General features: G+C 36.4%; 1 protein-coding gene across 4 annotated transcripts in view; it reads left to right on the top strand.

Moving 5' to 3' along the window:
* SMAD1 (SMAD family member 1) overlaps nt 1–16,974 on the top strand; it is a 61,883-nt gene extending 44,909 nt beyond the window's left edge. For all 4 annotated transcript variants that reach the window (XM_034442915.3, XM_087874544.1, XM_034442914.3 and 1 more), the window contains exons 3-7: nt 6,465–6,722; nt 9,087–9,203; nt 13,398–13,619; nt 14,741–14,997; nt 15,747–16,974. In XM_034442915.3, the coding sequence (XP_034298806.1) occupies nt 6,465–6,722; nt 9,087–9,203; nt 13,398–13,619; nt 14,741–14,997; nt 15,747–15,890 (998 nt within the window). In that variant the 3' untranslated portion in view covers nt 15,891–16,974. The remainder of the gene's footprint in view (nt 1–6,464; nt 6,723–9,086; nt 9,204–13,397; nt 13,620–14,740; nt 14,998–15,746) is intronic.
* Nucleotides 16,975–19,939: the final 2,965 nt, after the last annotated feature.

The following is a 19,939-nucleotide window of genomic DNA, read 5'->3' as shown; positions in this document are numbered from 1 at the left end:
GAAAGGCCTTGCACAGGCATTTCTGTAACAGCCAACTGTCATTGACTATTATGAAACTATTTTTGTGCTATGTATACAAAAGTATGGAAGCTTAAAGATGATGCCAAATCTATCTGTCACATTAAATGTGCTTTTGTATTTTGTAACAAGTAAGCATAACTTGTTTAAATGGCTCCACTAAAAGGAACAGGAAAAACTTAGGTTTAAATGATGTAATGAGAACATTGTAGATCATTCCACAGACCTTCCACTCTGGTTCCCAAAGCTGCCCTGGTTTAAGGAAGGTGAAAGTTCCTGCCAGCCCACGATTCTTTTCCAAAAGTTTCCTCACCTCGTTTTACAGCACCCCCGCACAAAAAGCAGGCTAAGCGGGAATTATTGTTCCACACATACACAGAAACACACACCATTCCAAGTGTGCAGACTTTTATCTGTACCCGAGCTGGCAAGATGGCCGAGGCGAGGTGGTAGCGGCAAGTTGTCCTAGACCCTTTTGCAGAAGTTATAAAAGCTCATCCTCAAAACATTTATAATAAGAACTTGATAATCCATCTGGTCCTGGTACTTTTCCTGGTTTGATTTTCAGAAAATTCCTTTATTATTATAGGTCCATTCATAATCTCTGTTTGCCTGTAATTCATGGTAGATTTTGTATTTTTAAATACTTATTTTCTCCAAAGAAATATTATGTCCTTTACACTAGTTTCAATATTACTGATAAAATATTTTTATAGCCACTTATCCATTAATGAATGTCTTTCTCTTGCAATTTCAATATCATTTTATTTTCCTTTTCTCAGTTTATATGCCAGCCATTTCCCTGGTTTGTTGGCAAATTCAATTTTTTTTTTTTTGCTTTGCTTGGTTTTTTTTATTTCCATTTTTCTTACTGTTAGCGTTGAAATCAGTTGCTGTAAAATTTAATTTAAGGATAAATACTTATCCTCTCTGGTGATTTCTTTAATTTTTCTTTTCTTCATTGAAAATAGCCTATGTTTTCCCATGGCTCTTCTTTTTAAGTTTAATACTATATTGCATGGAATAACCTCTAATAATAGATTTACTTGCATCCAAAAACCATTTTTAAATCAGTGTCTTTATTTAGGTTACTTTTAAAAAGTACTATTTTTTAATAGTCCTCCACTATTGCTTCTTTATGTAACATTGTTTCACTTAATCTCCATCTAAAAGAAGTAGAGTTCCTTTCATAAACCCAATTTAGAGGGTTATGATCAGAAAAAGTCTTTGGTAAAATCTCCACTTTAAAAATCTTAGTATGCATTTCTAAGACATAGATGATTTGAAACAGATCCTTTTGGTACTACAGTTATATTGCACATGGAAGTAATGAGCAATTTACTCAATTTGTTGGAAGTAATATGTGAAACTTTATGCAGTGTTTCATATTAATTGGATCCAGACATCATTTCTGAATTACTTTAGCAGTTTGATGATATTGAAAAGCCCAACGATTTAAGCTCTTCATAAATTGTTTGAATCTTTGCATGTTGTGCAAGCAAATATTGAAGGAACCAAGTATCCAGGGATATACAGAAGAACAGAAAATCTACTTGGAAATATGTATGTGCCATATTAATTTACTTTCCACATCTGAGGACAACTTTTCAGATTTAAGAGAATAGTACATTTTTAAAAAGAGGTCTTGAGAACAGATTGAACAATTTTTTTTTCTAATCAAAACCCATCTGAGCAAAAAGCTAGTCCTGTTGGTGGTGATTCTCTTTAAAAAAAAGTTATCACTCAAATGTAAAAGGTTGGAAGAAGATGCAATTTTAAAAAAAGAATATAGAAATAAGGGTCTTTATTTAGATGTCCTCAGAATACCATTATATTACATAATAATAGAGGAAGTTGTCCTGTATTAGGTAAACTATTGGTCCATTGAATCTGCTAATGTCAGAGCATGTAGGATACCACTTCTTTTGAATTTTGGAATTCCAGCCCTTCCAGAAGATGAGCAAATATTCTTTCTTGAGTGATTTTCCCAAAGGAAATACTTTGTTCTGGATGTGTCTGCCTTCAGTATCCAAGATTTTTAAGATTTATTAAATTGATGTTCTTGATTTGTTGTTATAGCTCTGATAGTCTACTGTAATAATTAATTAAAACAATTTTCAAATGCATTTTCCTCTTGTGATATATGCAGTCTGGTGGTGGTTAACACAGTTTTACAGTTTACAATATTAAAAGCTGTCTTTTCAACTTTGCAGCATCCATAACAATTTTTGTTTGCATGATATACTACTAATTCTGATAATTGTTGCTGAATTTCTGAATTAATCCTTTAAAATGTTTAAAACCAGTTTCTCAGTTATAATATCAGTATTAATCTTCTACAAATCCAAGGGTGAATCTGCTAATCATACTAAATAATATGTTCAGATTTCGGTATGATTTCACATATTATATAAAGTCAGTCAGTCGGGGCTTATTCAACAAACTATGGGATATATTTAAAAAGACATCCAATATTCTAAAAACCTAGAGGAAACTTTTTCTCTGCCATACTGAACCTTCCTATTACAAAAGAATATGAAGAGGAAAGATGGACTGAGAAATACTTAGCAATTCTTTGCCTTTGCCATTTGGTGTATACAGATAGCTATAAATAATCTGTAACCTACCTAAACACTGCAAGTGAATTCTCAGTGTATTTATATTGGTTACCTAATCACCATTTTAAGCAAAATTAAAATGGGGTGGAAGGGGTATTTGCGTAGGCATGTTGAAGTTTAACATTAGCACAGCTGATGATATTAAATTTTATTTCATTAAAGTAGCTTCAGTTTTAATTAAGTTTTGTCCCTCATATATTTCAATAAATTGCAGCTAACAAACTATTGATAACATTAAAAATACAGGTAGTCTTGGCTTAATGATGGTAATTGGGAGTGGCACATGATCATGTCAACTTATTGATGGTGGTTTTAAGCAGTTCCAGTTATTTTGTCTTATTTTTAGGTCGTCTCAATTTTGCGGATAGAAAAAGAGGATTAATATCAATACTCACCTTGTGATTTTTAGGGCTTTTTGAAACTCTTCCCTTATCAGTCTAGCCTAGCCTGTTCAGATACTTCTTCCCCTTCTTTTCTTTCCTTCCCTTATTTATTATTTATTGATTAAATTTATATACCCCCATCTCATTCTGCAAAGGACTCTTCTATTCCTTTCCTAAGGCAGCCACTCCTCCCTTTTAGAATAATCTTCTTTCTGTTGTTTCATCTTGAAAGCAGAATGGAAATGCTTGTGGACTGCTGTAAAATTTGTACATCCGTGAAAGAAATGAGAATTAATTAATTTATAATTGGGGAATTTTACTGGTGTAAATACTTTTGATCAATAATTATTAATTTGGTTAATACAAATTTTTTTTGGCCTTGTCTTGCCTTTTATACATACACATTTATTTATACAAATGTGTCACATGTATTTTAATTGAAGTTGGCAAGATGGGCATTGTGCAAGATTTTGATCTTGTGTTTATAATTTTGTAATGTTAGAGATATCTCTATATGCATCCAGTAATATTAACTGACATTACTGTATTATACATGAAGCAAAATTAGAAGGTTTTTTTAAAACTATGATTTATTGGGCAAAATATAATCTGGTTTATACATAATACTAAATCATAATATGTACTTTTTGCATATCGTACTAGGTAAAACACGATAGGTGGTCATATATTAGATTTGGTTTTTGTCTCAGATTGTTGAAATGTGATTTGAGGATCGGGAACATTAATATGTGTCCGTTGTCACAGTCTTTCTAGATCCATAAACTAGCGTCCATCAGTTTCATTGGAAGCAGTTTCCTAAATTCCTAGCTTGCATACCCACCAGTTGAGAATTTTGGAAGTTCGTATTTGGAAAATACGAAAAGTTCGTATTAGGTCCAAGATATAAAGTGCTCTATAGAGTGCAGTAGAGCATTTTCCTTAGACTAGGCAAGAGTTAACACCTCTACAGCTTTACCCTCCAGGGGCTCACAGCCTCTCCAAAGAACAGATGTGGGCCTCTTGTTTGCTTTGTGGCAACAGGTGTGCTTGGCTGAATACAGCAGAAGTCTCATGCTGTCTCTTCAATTATATCTCTTCCCCTGGGCTGGCAGCAATTTCTGAAAAATCAGCATTCTCCCCTACTATGTGCATTTTTAGCCCTTTATTTTTTTACAGTGAAGATTCTGAACCTGATCAAGCTTTACAGTTTAAAAATATGTATTTTCCTGAGTACAGTTACCATCATTGATCAAGTTCAAGCAACATTTCTGGTTTATTTTACAAACCACTATTGATGGGATTTACATAACACATTAAACCATAAGCAATGGTTTAACAAATGGTTGGATTCACACATGGTTGGGGGTCACTCATAATGTTCAACGAAATTCAGAAAAATTATATTAAAGTTTAGCATACCTTATGAAATGGTTCATTAGAGCATGTGTATATAGAAACTTTCCTTCAAAGATGCCATAATGGCACCCATGTCAATTTCTTAGGCCTGGCCATATTAAACAGTATGTCCATTTTAGGGCTTGAACCCCTCTTCCCATTTATTATGGGAACCAACGTCTCAGTTAGACTACTGTAACACCCTCTACATGAGGCTGCCCTTGGGATGCACCCAAAGGCTACAGTTACTCCAGAATGTGACCGGGCGGGTGGTTACGGGGGCTTCTCGGTACTCCCGTGTGACACCTCTCCTACGCGAGCTGCACTGGCTACCGGTGGTTCTTCAGGTTTGTTTCAAGGTGCTGGTGCTCACCTATAAAGCCCTACATGGCTTAGGCCCGGGGTACCTGCAGGATCATCTCCTGCCATCCTCCCATTGTCCGGTGCGCTCACACAGAGCGGGCCTCCTCGGTGCCGTCAGCCAGACAATGTCGGCTGGCGGCCCCCAGTGGGGAGAGCGTTCTCTGTGGGAGCACTGATCCTCTGGAATGGTCTGCCCACCAGCCTCAGGACAGCCCCTGACCTCCTCTCCTTCTGCAGCGAATTGAAGACGTGGCTTTTTCACCAAATGGGCTGAATCCGTAGGGGTGATTTTTAATAATTTTAATTAAATTTTTAATTAATTTTAACTAATTTTAAATTGACTTTGATGTTTATGTATTTTTTTTGTCTCCTTCATGTAAGCCGCCCTGAGTCCTTCAGGAGAAGGGTGGCATATAAATTACATACATATATACATACATATATACATTCTTCTCATTGCATTCCTTATGGAGATTTTAAGTGGTCTTACCCAGATCTTTGTAATTTAGTTTTTTTATCAAGGGGAAAACATGATGCTTCCCAGCATAATAATCAGGCCTAAATTAGTGGCATTAAGTGCATGAGCTATTATGGGAAACATATGCTAGAAGTGATGCTTTCTCTTCTTTCTGCCCTTTTGTAGTTTATATGGAGAATCCAGTGTCTTTTGCCCCTGGAAAATCTGATTAGAAAACCAAAAGTGGCTGCAGATACTCATCCAGCTTTTGTAGAAATTTGATAAAATTACATGACTCAAAATGTCTTGCATGCCTTTGCTTAAATGTTAGAGAAGTGGGAATATCTGACTGTTTCACTATGATGCAGCATTACTAGGCCTCAGGAAACACACATCTTCTCATCAGTCTTCCTTGGTGACTTGGAATAGGTTCTTGTCTCTCAGCCCAATCTACCCAGGTTGGTTATTGTGGATAAAAAAATTGGAGAAGGCAACACTATGTATATTGACTCAAAAAGAGGGAAAATAGGATATAAATCATGAATAATGAAATAAACCTAACCCTGAACTATTCTAGATTTAATCCAGAAGGTTCAATTAGCACCCTTAGTAGCTAAGCTTAAATTCATGGATGCCAGTACCCAATACTTTCCATATATTAAAGACTGGCCCTTATATACATTTCTTTAGCTTTGGGAGTTGAAAATGAGGAAAGCGAGGGTAGGTTATCTTCGCTATTCTTCTTAGTTGTGATCCCAGTGCAGCTTCACTACTCTGCATGCAAAAGTAACAATCTTTCTCCCAGTTGCTGTGAAAACTAAACTTCTAGCTTTGGGATCCTGGCAGTTGCTGCATCCAGCAAAAATTGAAGTTATGTAGTAACTAAGGGGAGAGCCTTCTCTGTGGGGGCACCTGCCCTCTGGAATGAGCTGCCCCTAGAGATTCGTATGATCCCTGACCTGCGTACCTTCCGCCGCGCCCTTAAGACTCTTTTGTTCCAACAGGCCGGGCTGGCTTAGTATGAATTTTAAACCGGGTGTTTATTAGCTTTTAACCTTGTGGGCCAAATTTTATATATTGGTTTTAAATTGTTTTTTAAATTTTGTGAATTTATATGTGTTTTAATATGGCTGTACACCGCCCTGAGTCCTTTGGGAGAAGGGCAGTATAGAAGTTTAATCAATTCAATTCAATTCAACCCTCCCCTTTCTCTTTCTCTTTCCTTTTCAGTTCTTCCTCCTGTGCTTGTTCCTAGACACAGTGAATACAACCCTCAGCACAGTCTCCTGGCACAATTTCGCAACTTGGGACAAAACGAGCCGCATATGCCGCATAATGCTACTTTTCCAGACTCTTTCCAGCAACCCAACAGTCACCCATTTCCCCATTCACCAAACAGTAGCTATCCAAATTCGCCTGGAAGCAGCAGTGGTACCTACCCTCATTCACCTGCCAGCTCTGACCCAGGAAGCCCTTTTCAGATGCCAGGTAAACTTCCTCTGAGAAGTCTCAGCAGCAGCTTCTTAGCATTGACAATGGTCTTGGGACAGCACATCAACCAGAGGGAGGCAAAGAGTGGAGATACAAAGGATTATGTTCCAGTGGTTTTAGTGCATTTGTTAAACCAATAAAATATTCCCCGAATTTTTGATAAAATGTGCTTTCTAGTAATTGCATCGTTTTTTTTGCAGTGGAACTAAAGCATTCTGAAGTGAAAATATCCCTCACATTCCAGAAGTGGAACTAGAAAGGATTTGGGTGTTCCTCCTAGTAGGATAGTTTTGGCCATGCTTTGCTCAAGCCACCATCCTCCAGGCCAAGTCAGACTTGTTTATTATGTCTTTCTTACCTCAGGTTTCCTTCCAATCATGAGAGGGTATAGGATGAAGTGATATGTTGGCAGTTACTGTATATCACTAAGCTATTTGTGCTTAATTAAAATTGAGAATAAGTCTCCCGAGATCATGAGGCATTAATGTGTTCTAGGCCCACCAGCTGTTTGAAGGTAGATCTTCAATAAAATTAATAAAGCTTATTCTTTGGAAGTAATATGATCATTCCTATTTAGCAGTAGCACTTAGCAATAGCACTTGGACTTATATACCGCTTCATAGTGCTTTTACAGCCCTCTCTAAGAGGTTTACAGAGCATATTGCCCCCTGACAATCTGGATCCTCATTTTACCCACTTTGGAAGGATGGAAGGCTGAGTCAACCTTGAGCCAGTGAAATTTGAACTGCCAAACTGCAGCTAGCAGTCAGCTGAAGTAACCTGCAGTACTGCACTCTAACCACTGCACCACCTCGGCTCTTTATAACATATACCTTTGCAGTAAGCTTTGAATGACTACTCAAGTCAGAATTTTTTTATAGAATTGCATTTCTATTCCGCATTGAATTTATGAAAAAAAATCTCCACTGCTTCTACTATACTGTGATTTAGCCATGGGATCTCCAGAAACTGGATTTAAGCAACTAGTAGAAGGCAGTAGTCACTAAATAATGCTATAATATATGTACTATAGCATTATATTCTTCATTATTTCAAAAAAGAGATGTAATTTTATTTAGCCACCTTAATAGCAAAGGGTGTCCTTTATAGAAAAATTAGGTAAACAAGAATGTCCTGGGAATGGGTATCTGTCCATTTCTTAAGATGGGAGAATGGCAACCTCCAAATTCCCCCACTAAGTACAGTAAATGCTTAGTTCCTACAATTTTTCCCCCTACATTTTGGGTTTTGAAACCTAAGGATGAATTCAGTTGACAATAGCATACCTTTGGTTTAAGAGAACATTAGAAATAAACATCAAGGCAATGTTAGCATAAAAATAATAAAGAGATAATCACCTGTGGCTGCAAACCAGTAATATTAAAAGTACCGTACTTTTTAGAGTATAAGATGCACTTTTCTCCCCCTAAAAGAGGGTGGAAATATTGGTGCATCTTATACAGCGAATACAGCCATTTTTGACCTCCTGAAACCCCGGCCCCACATCCCCTTTTTGCCAAAAACAGGCCCGTTTTTTGCAAAAATGGGGCCTGCAGAGGGTTTGGGAGGCCTGCAGAGTGCTCCTAGGGGCTGAGGAGGGCAAAAACGCAATGTGTGTGTGTGTGGGGGGGGGTTTGGGAGGCCATAAAATGGGCCCATTTTTCATAAAAATGGCGTTTTTGCTCTCCCCAGACCCCAGGAGCACTCTGCAGGCCTCCCAAAAACGGGCCCGTTTTTGGCCTCCCAAACTCCCCACATGTCACGTTTTTGCCCTCCCCAGCCCCCAGGAGCATTCTGCAGGCCTCCCAAACCCTTTGCTCATCCTGTTTTTGTGAAACGGGACGCGCAGAGTGTTTGGGACGCTTGCAGAGTGCTCCTGGGGGCTGGGGAGGGCAAAAACTTTTTTTTTTCTTGTTTACCTCTTTGAAATCTTGGTGCGTCTTATACTCCGGTACTTCTTATAGTCCGAAAAATACAGTAAGTCTTACATTGATGTTCTTTGCCATTAATTATTACATTTTAATGCCATCATCAATAAGTTGTGCTTTAAATTTGTTGTGCATTAGGATGTATTTGTCTGCTGATAAATATATTGGAAAAGATGACCTGTATGCAGATCATCAGCACTTCTTTTTCATTTGCTTCAGTACTTTCTGAAACCTAATTCCCTCAAGGAAAAGTAAATTAGGTATAATTAGTCAAAGAGTAATAATTTCTACGTTAGCCATGTTAACAGAGATGAGTAAAAAAATGATCGTTTTCTCTTATTATTATAAGTACATTGTAGTTTGTCTTAGCTTAACACTATCCGTTAAATGGATAAGTACGAAGATGAAATAACAGTATTTTGTTTTACCTCAGCTGATACTCCCCCTCCTGCATACCTACCTCCAGAAGATCAGATGACGCAGGATGGTTCACAACCAATGGATACCAATATGATGGCACCTTCAATTCCTTCAGAAGTAAACAGAGGAGGTGACACTTCATATTTCAGTTTTGAAAAATGTGTATATATGGCACTTTTATTTCCTATTAAATATATTTTCATTGCATTAATTGTCTTACCTTCCTGCTAAAGGGACATGATAAAAATAAAAATAACATATATCTACTGTAAGTGTTGAAACTTATGTTAAAACTTGTGCAAAATGGTACAGCAGAAAAAGTTGCATTTAATTGAGCACTAGCATTCAATATATGTTCACACATTTTGCTTTGCTTGGAGAAACTTCAATCACAATATGCCCTATCAAGCTGTTGTGACCAGATATGCAACCACCTGGATAACTTGGCTGCTACTAAGCCTAGTAAGCAACTGAAAAGTATTTGAAAGATAAGAGTGTGCAACAATTTCTTCATGTTACTCTGCTTTAAAGCAGGTTTTTAGTTGATAAATGCAAACACTTGGTAATTTTGTTGGTCTGTTTATTGTAGGTAGTCCTTGTAGCTGACAAAGGCAAATTTACCAGTGTTTTGCTTTAACTATGATTTTCTGCATATTTTAAATTTTTTATAAATGTACTATATCTCAACCCTAAAATATTTGCATTCCTAAGAACTGTCCCCCTCTTTTATCCATGTAAGCTGAGAGATTTAATCATTGAGTTTTTAAGGGGTATGGTGTGAATTGCCACAAATTAGTTATGTGAGGGAAAGAGACAAGTGTACATACCCTTTGGCATTTAATTGAATCGACTTTGAACTTAAGAATATGAACACATTACAGTTAGTCCATGGGTTAATAACTAGTTCCATTCCCTAAACCCAAATTTGTATTTAAATTGGAATGTACACAGAGGCAAAAGACCTATTACTAAAAATGGCAAATGGCATGGTGCTTCTTCCAGCAGATGAAAGCACTGAAGCAGTGCAATGTTTTTAGGAACCAATGAAAATGGCTGAAAACAGGCTATAGTTTAAAAATATTTGGCTTCAGCAGTTCTGGAAATATTGTGCAGATTTAGTGCTTTGTGAGCTTGAGGAAGAGAATGCCCATCCACCTTTTTCAGTAATGGGCAGCTTGTTCGTATCCTTAAGGACAACCCCTAGTGCAGTGGTGAAATCCAGTTGTTTTTACTACCGGTTCTGTGGGCCTGGCTTGGTGGGTGTGGTGTGGCTTGGGGGGTGAGGCTTGGTGGGCATGGCAGGAAAAAGATACTGCAAAATCTCCATTCCCTCCCCATTCTGGGGCCAGCCAGAGATGGCATTTGCCGGCTCTCTGAACTACTCAAAATTTCCGCTACTGGTTCTCCAGAACCTGTCAGAACCCGCTGGATTTCACCCCTGCCCTAGTGGTCCTTAAGGATTAAGCCAAACATTAATCTGGGGGCTAGCAGTACATCTGCCACCAGAGCTATGTTGTATTGAGTTGGATGCCAGCTAGATCTCAATTACACCAATTTCAGAAGAGTATTATACATTGGCTGTAATTGGCATCAGAGTAAGCTTCAATGTCTTTCTACGTGTTAATCTTGGATTATATTCCCCACCATCCAGTCAGAGCTGAACAAGCTTCTTGGATGAGAAGTGAAACGTCTTCAAAGAAAAACCAGAAAGTCCAGTTGCTTCTTGAAAAAGCACATTATATTGTTTGGCGGGGAGCAAATGAGATGAAGCAGATTGCATTTAAGAATGCAGAAAGAGTAAAGTTGTCAACCTGATTCCTAGTAGTAATATTAGTAATTAAAATACTGTAATTAGAGTGATACAATACCTTCTCTTCATTTTATGAAGGGGAAACAGACTCTTCTTTCCATTCATATTATTTATTCCACACCTGTTTCCGCTAATTCAGTCAGTGCTTTATCTCTGCCCCATACCTCTACCTGATGTGCATGGTTACATCCTTTGTTTAATAGCCTTTCAAAAAGGTCTGCTGCAGTTCATGTTTATGAAGGGCACTAGCAATAAATGCAAACCCCGGTGCTCTCTGGCTACAGACATTTGGAGGCCTGTTCCTTGTGAAGATTTGTTAGTCTTAAGAGATTTTATTTAACAAGCTGCATCCTGTCAATGAAGTTGGGTAATTCCTATTGTTGGCTCATGCTGGGAATGGAGAGACAGAACGCACCTGCTCTGCATGACTTAAGGCAAATGTGAGGAAGTTCGTATGAAATCTGCCTGTGTGTGTGTGTGTGTCTGAGAGAGAGAGAGAGAGAGAGAGAGAGAGATGATTTCACTCTTCAGGAATGGCCAGCTGGCAGGATTTCTTCCTGAGTTTGAGAACTAGGGCAAAGCTGTGCAGCAGTAATAGTTACTGGCATCTTGCTGTGAAAAGTGCAGCGAGTTACTAATAATTAAAGATTGCCTAACAGTGACTTGAAAGGATTAAAAATGCCGTGAATTGTTTGCATCAGCACTTGGCCTATCCTTAACATGTTGTGCCACCCCAGCCATCTGTAGTTTTTTCAATAAACCATTTTTAAATGAACCGTGGCTTAGCATAGTGTTTGAACCGAGCTGTTCAATTTCATTTGTGGAACCATATTGGGAACTTTCCTTTTTTAAAATATTGAATCACATATTGGTAAATTCTTATCTATGCCAAAAAAATGTCTGGGTTTACAGATTGTGCAAGCAGTTGTGATGTGTCAAATAAATATGGGGGAGAAGGTGCAAACCCCAGATTGCTCATTGTCGTCACTGAGTAATGGTGAACAACTCCCATGTTTTTATTCTGAATCTACCTGATAGGATGGGTATGAGAATAAAATGCAAGGAAGCCCATGTATGTTGCCTCAAGCTGCTTGGATAAAAATAACGTTGTGTAAACAGACAGTATCAGTCATATACATTTGAATTACTCTGGGTAAAGATAAGTATCAAAAAGGAAGGCAGGAGATCCTGGAAGCAATCAGTTTCTTTAGCCAGAAAAAGCAAAAATATCTTTCTTAAATTTGTAGTTCAGTGAGTCAGGAAGAGGTTATTGTTGCTATTCATAACAAAGCAGTACTTTCCCTCTTAACACTTTAATGAGATTGTAAATTAAAAACTCATCAAAACAAATTGGCTGCATGAACACAACCTGAAAATTATAGTGCAGAATGAGTGGATTCACACCTTTTATATGAGTGCTCCCAAAAAAATGGACCTTGTATATCTTTCAGTTTCATTACTCTTTGTTAAGATGTTTGAGTATTTGTAGCAGGAAGTCTTGTAGTTGCATTAATATAGTTATGTCAGTTTATTCCCTTGTTGAACAGGGGAGCAGGGGTTTTTTTTTTTTTTTTTGGCTAGAGGCAGTTCTGGTTGCTGAGAGGAAGGAATGGTTATTGTTGACTGGAATTCTTCCTTAGTTGAAATCTGTAAAAAAAAAAGAAAAGAAAAGAAAAGTTTAATAAATGCATCTCTTAAATAAACATTCCAAAAATACAACTCCATTATATCTCGGAGATGAACTAAGGAATCCTTAGTGCTCCCTGAGTTTGGTTGTTTGCTTCAGACATTTCATTATATGACCAGGTTACATCAGTGCAAGTGAGTGTGGAGTTTGCCTTGTTTATATATAGCAGCTTGCCTTAGTTGGATAATGAAACATCTACAAGCAAACAACCAAACTCAAGAGAGCACCAAAGACTCCACAGGTTTGGGTTCTGTATACACTCAGCGCTTATGGTTTATAAAACAAAGTTTATACATTACTGTATTGTATGAACAGTTATTAAAGGTTATTCAATAAACCATGGTTAAACCAAACCTCAGGAACTGAAATAATTGAGACATAATTATGTGTTCACTTTGTTACAGTAGACTAAATTTGGTAAATAAATTCTTAGGAAGGGAACTTACTGTCTATTCCATAAGAATTTACGTCATAATGTGTTTGTTGTCTTTAAGAACTATGCACCCTTTATTTTTGTAAGCGAACATGCAAAGCTGCTTAGAACTGTTCTTTTTTAAAAAGAAATCTTCATTCAGCTTGCTCAAATATCTGCTCCACCTCCTTTCCATTTCTCAAAGCTTAGAATGCTTTAATTGAATTAGTAATATGGTTTAAATATATCATATAATGGGACACTGGGAGAATTTCTAATTAGAAGCTACACCACCAGATTTTTTTGCCCTGATCTTAAGCCAAAGTCTACACAATGAATATAAATAAATAAAACTTTAAAGCTCAGGAACTCATTAATTCTAGCATTGCTGATTTCTGTTTTTCTTCTGTTGCAGATGTTCAGGCGGTTGCTTATGAAGAGCCAAAGCACTGGTGCTCTATTGTCTATTATGAACTCAATAATCGTGTTGGAGAGGCATTTCATGCCTCTTCCACAAGTTTGTTGGTGGATGGTTTCACTGATCCCTCCAATAACAAGAACAGGTTTTGCCTGGGGCTCTTGTCAAATGTTAACCGGAATTCTACTATTGAAAATACTAGGCGGCATATTGGCAAAGGTATTGTTGGTTCTGATCATGTCAGTACATTGGGGATGCAAGCTACGTTTAACAGCTTTAAGGCTTCATTGCGAAATAATGTATTCAATATTATTCATATGTTTATCACTGCAAAATGCTGGTAACCTGTAGGAATGGGATTACACCTTTTCCCCAATGTGATGGATGTATCTCCAGAAAAAAACTGATCATGCTGCACAGAGATAGTGAGAAATATAGTCTAATGCAGATTAAGGAAAACTGCTACAACATTTTCTATAAATAATCCATTTGAAAAGAATCTGAAATACTAAGTTTAATGGTAGGTCCTTGTTATTGGAGGCTGAAATATCTATTGAACCTCCTGAATACAGAAATATTGGTGTATTTTGTGTAATAATGTAGGAAGAAAAGTAGTTGGACGTGTCTCTTTCTAATCCACAATTGCAAATTGGAATTTTTAAGTTTTGTTTTTTTAAAGGCAAACAAGTTTCATTTGAATTGGCAAAATTATTTAACTTTAGTAGCATGCTGCATCCTTAATTTTAAGAACTGAAATGAATAGTAGCGGTTTGGATTTAGGTTTTCTAGAATCTCTTTTTAATGATGAAGACTTGGGATGCATCCTATGGAAAAATAATTTTCTGAGTAATTTTGATGAATGGCAAAGGCATTTGTTGAAAAGGGAAGCATTAGCACACAGTTGTGCTCAAAATACTTTTAAAAAGCCAGGAGTATGTACAAGTAGGAGATCTTTGTTCCCTACCCCCCATTGGTAGTTAGGAGAGAAAGGATTTTTTCCAGATGTGTGTAAGACAATTGCATCCCAGTTAGGCATCATAAAGAAGTTGTAGTTTTGACTAATTGCAAGCAGATTGGCTATATTAATGAATGTGAATTCATGAATTCTTGTCTTTTGATAGTTTTAGGCTGCCAAAACAAATATCTAGAAGTATTCCTGTAGTTCATAATTGGGGAAATACTTAGGTGTAAGAGTATATGCAGATGACTAAAATCTTACTTTCTCTACACAGCTGTTAAGTTGATTGAGATAAATGCAATTCCTCATTTATATTTTGTGTCAGAAGTAGAAGTTTCTACAATTTCAGAGAAATTCTAACAATCTTCTGTCTCTTTTATAGGAGTTCATCTGTATTATGTTGGCGGAGAAGTCTATGCAGAATGCCTTAGTGACAGTAGTATATTTGTGCAAAGCCGAAATTGCAATTACCATCATGGCTTTCATCCAACTACCGTCTGCAAAATTCCAAGTGGCTGCAGTTTAAAAATTTTCAACAATCAAGAATTTGCTCAACTTTTAGCTCAGTCAGTGAACCATGGCTTTGAAACAGTGTATGAACTCACTAAGATGTGCACTATTCGTATGAGTTTTGTAAAGGTAAGCAAGACTTTCCATCTGTGTGCGTGAATGAGTGACTTTTTGAGCCAGAGAAACAAAAAGCATTCAAGTTGCTAAAACTTGGCTTCCTGATCTCCAAACACTAAAATTCAAAAGGCATTAATTTGCCTAAAATCTTAGAGCTCAGCTGAATTTCCCTCACATGTGTTCATGTATACAGAAAGAGAGAGTTTCTCAAAACTGAACTGCGATCTGGATCTGCACTAAATATGTTTGGAAAAGGAAATATTGCTGGTTGTGGCAGCTGAAGAGTCCTGACAGTAGTCACAAACAGCCTTCCAAGCAGATGTATGAAACTTCTAAAGAATACAGCTGCTTTAATGCTTTGAAGAAAGATGTTTTGCTTATTCCAGTACCTCTTTGGAATGCTTTACATAATTATTAAACCGTATTTTGAGATAGATAGCATAATAGCAACTATCCTATTGCAACGCTATGGCACCATAGTTTGGTGATTTTATCATGGTTTTACTTTAATATTTTATCTCATATACTCATATGTATTATTCACATGCCATATATATACTGATGGTTTATTTAAACTTATATTTGTGTTTGAATATATAATGTTTTATTAGTGTTATGTATCAGTGATTGCATGATCTCTGTAGATACCGTATGCTAAATAAATAAAAACTGCCTTTCTATTATCAAGATGCTAATAGGATACGGATACTAGTATGTATATCAGGACACATCTTCTAACATTAAGACATTTCTATTTCCAGGGTTGGGGAGCTGAATATCACCGGCAAGATGTCACAAGCACACCATGTTGGATTGAAATTCATTTGCATGGTCCCCTTCAGTGGTTGGATAAAGTTCTTACACAGATGGGCTCTCCTCATAACCCAATCTCTTCTGTGTCTTAAAAGAATTCTGAATTTCAGAATCTAGTGAGCCTTGCATGTACTTGAAGGATGTTTGGGTCAGACACATGTACAAAACTGGCAGCAGCCTTTATACTTGATATCCGTGACCAATTGTTAGATCAGGAAGAAAGCTCCTACTAAGTTATTTTTAAAAATTCAATTTTCACAAATAGTAATCTCTTTCCAATCTTTAGGTAGGGGATTGTAAAAGCTAGGGATGGCCAACTTAATGTCAATTGAACACTGTTCTCAAACAGTGTTATTTAGCACACTAACATCACCATATGTGACTCATTCATTGTAATTTGTCCTGAAATAAATATCCAACATTGACAGTTATACACTCAAAGGAAAGTTTGCAGTGGTATTTGAAAGTCTCGGTAATAGTAACTATCTTGGAAGAAAAAAAAGGCTTCTGTGTATCTTCTGAAAACTGTGTATTGACCATAATGCTGCAAGAATGTTTAGGTATGCTTTCTCCTAAATGTATGTACAGTGTAATTGGAATTTAGAGATGGGCAAGAAATTTAGATAGATGTGGGAAGTGGGTGGGAAGTGAAGCTGACAAAGGACAGGTAGAAATTATACTGTTAAACATAGCTTGTTAAAACAAGATCAAGTCTTTCTGTGTGCATTTCACTTTTAATAGTGGCTTCATCTTAATATTAACCAATATTTCTGCCATCTCCAGCTTCATAGAGAAAGGGTGGGTCAATGCTTTTGTCGTGTACTGCACGGTCTGTAGATTTCAAGACAAAACTGTACAGTCTTTAAAAAATTGGGCAGTTTTATTATGCAGTTCACATAACAGAAGCAAATTTTTCATTTTGTAAAACGTTTGTGTTTTGCCAATTTAGCAGATATTAGCTTATGTTGGGAGGACTTAATCAACCTATTCAAGTGTTTCAAACTAAAAAGTTTATTTTTTTTTTACTATTTTAATTGTTTTCTTTCTGCTAATGTTTTTATATTCATTCAAGCTGTAGTACTTTTTCAGTATTTTATTTTTTAATTCCAAAACGTGAGGGGGGGGGGTTCATCCTTATTGAAGTTCAAATAAACATATTGCTTACTTTGATTAAAACAATCTCTTCTGCAACTTTGTTTATAATCAAGATGAAAAAGCCTATTAGTTTTGAGATAAATGAATGTGGATACCTGAAGAGTTGTTAATGTTTGTTCAGGAGTTCAAAATCATCACCATGCAAGAATGGACACTTAAAGTTCCCTTTATGACTACTAATTTGTCCACCATATTGTGAACTTAATGGGAATTAGTCATTTACAGTTTTGCCTAAGCTGTTGTTACATTATATTCATCATAGTTATGAGAGAACCACAGATAACCACATATGAGTTTAATATGCTCTGATGGTCACTGCTCTAAAAGAAATTAGGAATGCCTGGTTTATACAACATGTTAAGTATGGTTCTGGCTAAATATTTATCTACATCTAGTCATTTGATTTATAAACTTGGGGGGGGGTAATATGTCGTGCAAATTCACTTTTGCTTTATTTAGTAAAGGGCTGGTAAAATTATAATGTGCAAATCACTCACAGCAACTGGAGACCAGGTATTGTAGCTAGATTCAAAACTGTAAAGAGAAACATTAAAAAGTTCAAATCTCCTTTGAGTCAAATTCAAATTGCAGTAACTTCCAGAATTGCTTTAGTAGATTTTTTTTTAAAAAATCCTTTCCAATATGGTATTCTCTCAGAGACTCCTATCCAAATGCTTATCAGGCCTTAGAATCCAATTCTGGACAAGATCAGCCATCAGCTGTGATGAAGAAAAGCATATCTACACAAACATTTTAAAGTTCCATTTTCAAGGATATTGCAATCTTTTTGGAGTCATGGACACAATTTTATTTCGAAAGTATTTTTGTAGATGCTGGTCAGATGAGTTTCAATATTTCACTTGAAGATTCCAGGACCTGGTGCCTCTAGACTAAAAAGCATATTTTACTCACACTAAATATGGTTAAAAGTTTCCATTCTTTATACAAGAATTTAAAAAAAAACCCTGTTAGCAGAGAAATAATTTAATTAAAACACTATTTGTGTTTGTTCTCTTGGCTTTGAATAGAGACAAAGCCTTCCTGTCCCATTACAGCTGTTAATTTGCCTAACACATTAACACAATCTTATCAGTTCTTTTGTTTGTGAATGGTCATTGCCTATTCTTCATAAAGTAAACTTTAAATGTCTAACTGCTGCTTACAAGTCTTTTCCTATTTTTAATCTCTTTGTTAACATTCTGTCTACCCATTGGCTCCAAACACATTTGTGATTGTCAGTTTAAGATTAAATGTTCATGCCAATGAAATGGTTCTTAGACTTCAAGAGATCGCAGTACTCAGTTATATTAGTAGTTGACCCAATCTATGAAGAATGACTTCCTTTTGTCCACTTTGCTCCTTTTAATCAATTGTCAAATTGAATTATAAACTTCCAGAAGCAATCTTTCTATAGAATATTTTTCTGGTCGGATATAACAGGGTCTGTCATTTATTGTTGGGAGAAGGAATGGATGGAAGAGAGGAAGAGACAAAGCTTTGATTCTGGCAGCCTAAATGTTGTACAAGTAGACCTTGATTTACAACAGTTCATTTAGTGATCATTCAAAGTTACAATGGAACTGAAAAAAGTGACTTATGACCATTGCAACATTCTTATGGTCACGTGATTTACATTCGGATGCTTCACAACTGGTTCATATTTATGATGGCTGCAGTGTTCTGAGGTCAGGTGATCCTCTTTTGTGACCTGAGAAGCATAGTCAATGGAAAAGCCCGATTCAATTAACAATTGTGTTACTAATTTAACAAATGTGGCAAGAAAAGTCGTAAAATAGGGCAAAGCTCACTTCACAAATTTCTCACTTAATATCATAAATTTGGTGCTCAATTTTGGTCGTAAGTTGAAGACTACCTTTATTCCCTTCAACATTAGCTGAAAAATGATTACCATGAGTGACATGCCTAATTACAAGTAATAAATTTATCATATTATCTCTGCCTCCTCCTAGCAATATACTCCTGCTTACAGTTATTTTTCAGATCAGCTGGGCAGACTTCCAGGCAAAGCGCTGGTTTCTGGTCTCCATTTCTTCTGTTGTCTAAAATACTTATGAACCTCAGATGCATTATTGGAAAAATAATGCTAGAAGTAAACATTTGGCTTTGCAGTGTGCCAGGTTCAATTTTTTATAATTAAAACATTATTTTTAACATAAAAGGTCATGTGGGGTTAGAAAGTTTGCAGGGCAAAAGGAGGTGTTTGTGGGGATACATTGTGATGTTGTGAAACCTTATTCTGTTAAAATTATACCTCCTGGATTCAGGATACCATAGGAAGCAACTCAAGGTAATTTTATATATTTATACTTTATAGTTTCACATCAAATAAGCCAGGTGCCTCCATAAATTTGAGATGTATCATGCCTACATGCTGTGACTAGGTAATTTAAATCTATTGGTTAGCAACGATATGTTGAAATTTTTTTCTGTAGGAAGTACAGTGAATCAAAATGCTTTGTAAGTACATGGCAAAGCAGCAAATAAAATATTTTTCCCCATTCTCTTTTTATAAATTTGGGGATCCTAGAGATTTTATACCCAACTTAATTTTGTTTTTGGTTTTACATTTTTACATTTTAAAGACTCAAATGGGACATCAGCATGCTGCAAAATAAAACAACAGCTTCAAGAATAATCCTGATGCTAATAGAAAATATTTGTAGCTCGGTTTACTGAAGAGTCCTTGGTGTTCTCTGAGCTTGCTTGTTTTCTTGCAGATATTTCATTACCCAAACTAGCTATCATCACCAGTGCTAATATAATCTTGATATCTGGTGATACTACTGGGATCTTACATTTTAAAAGGCATTTACCAGAAAGCTGTACAGTCAAGAGGATCTCTTAAAAACAAAGCCCCACCCTCCCCTCAGAGCTAGAGTGGGTGATGAGCCTCTTGGATATTATTACATGGCTTTGCTTAGAGACTGAATTCTTTTCCAGACATATTGTTGTTCTTATATGTTTT

Source organism: Pantherophis guttatus, chromosome 8 (genome assembly GCF_059756535.1).
Source record: "Pantherophis guttatus breed Tessera chromosome 8, ASM5975653v1, whole genome shotgun sequence".
NCBI classification, from domain to species: domain Eukaryota; kingdom Metazoa; phylum Chordata; class Lepidosauria; order Squamata; family Colubridae; genus Pantherophis; species Pantherophis guttatus.
The sequence above is the reverse complement of the archived record's forward strand: the minus strand, read 5'-3'. Positions and strand labels throughout refer to the sequence as shown.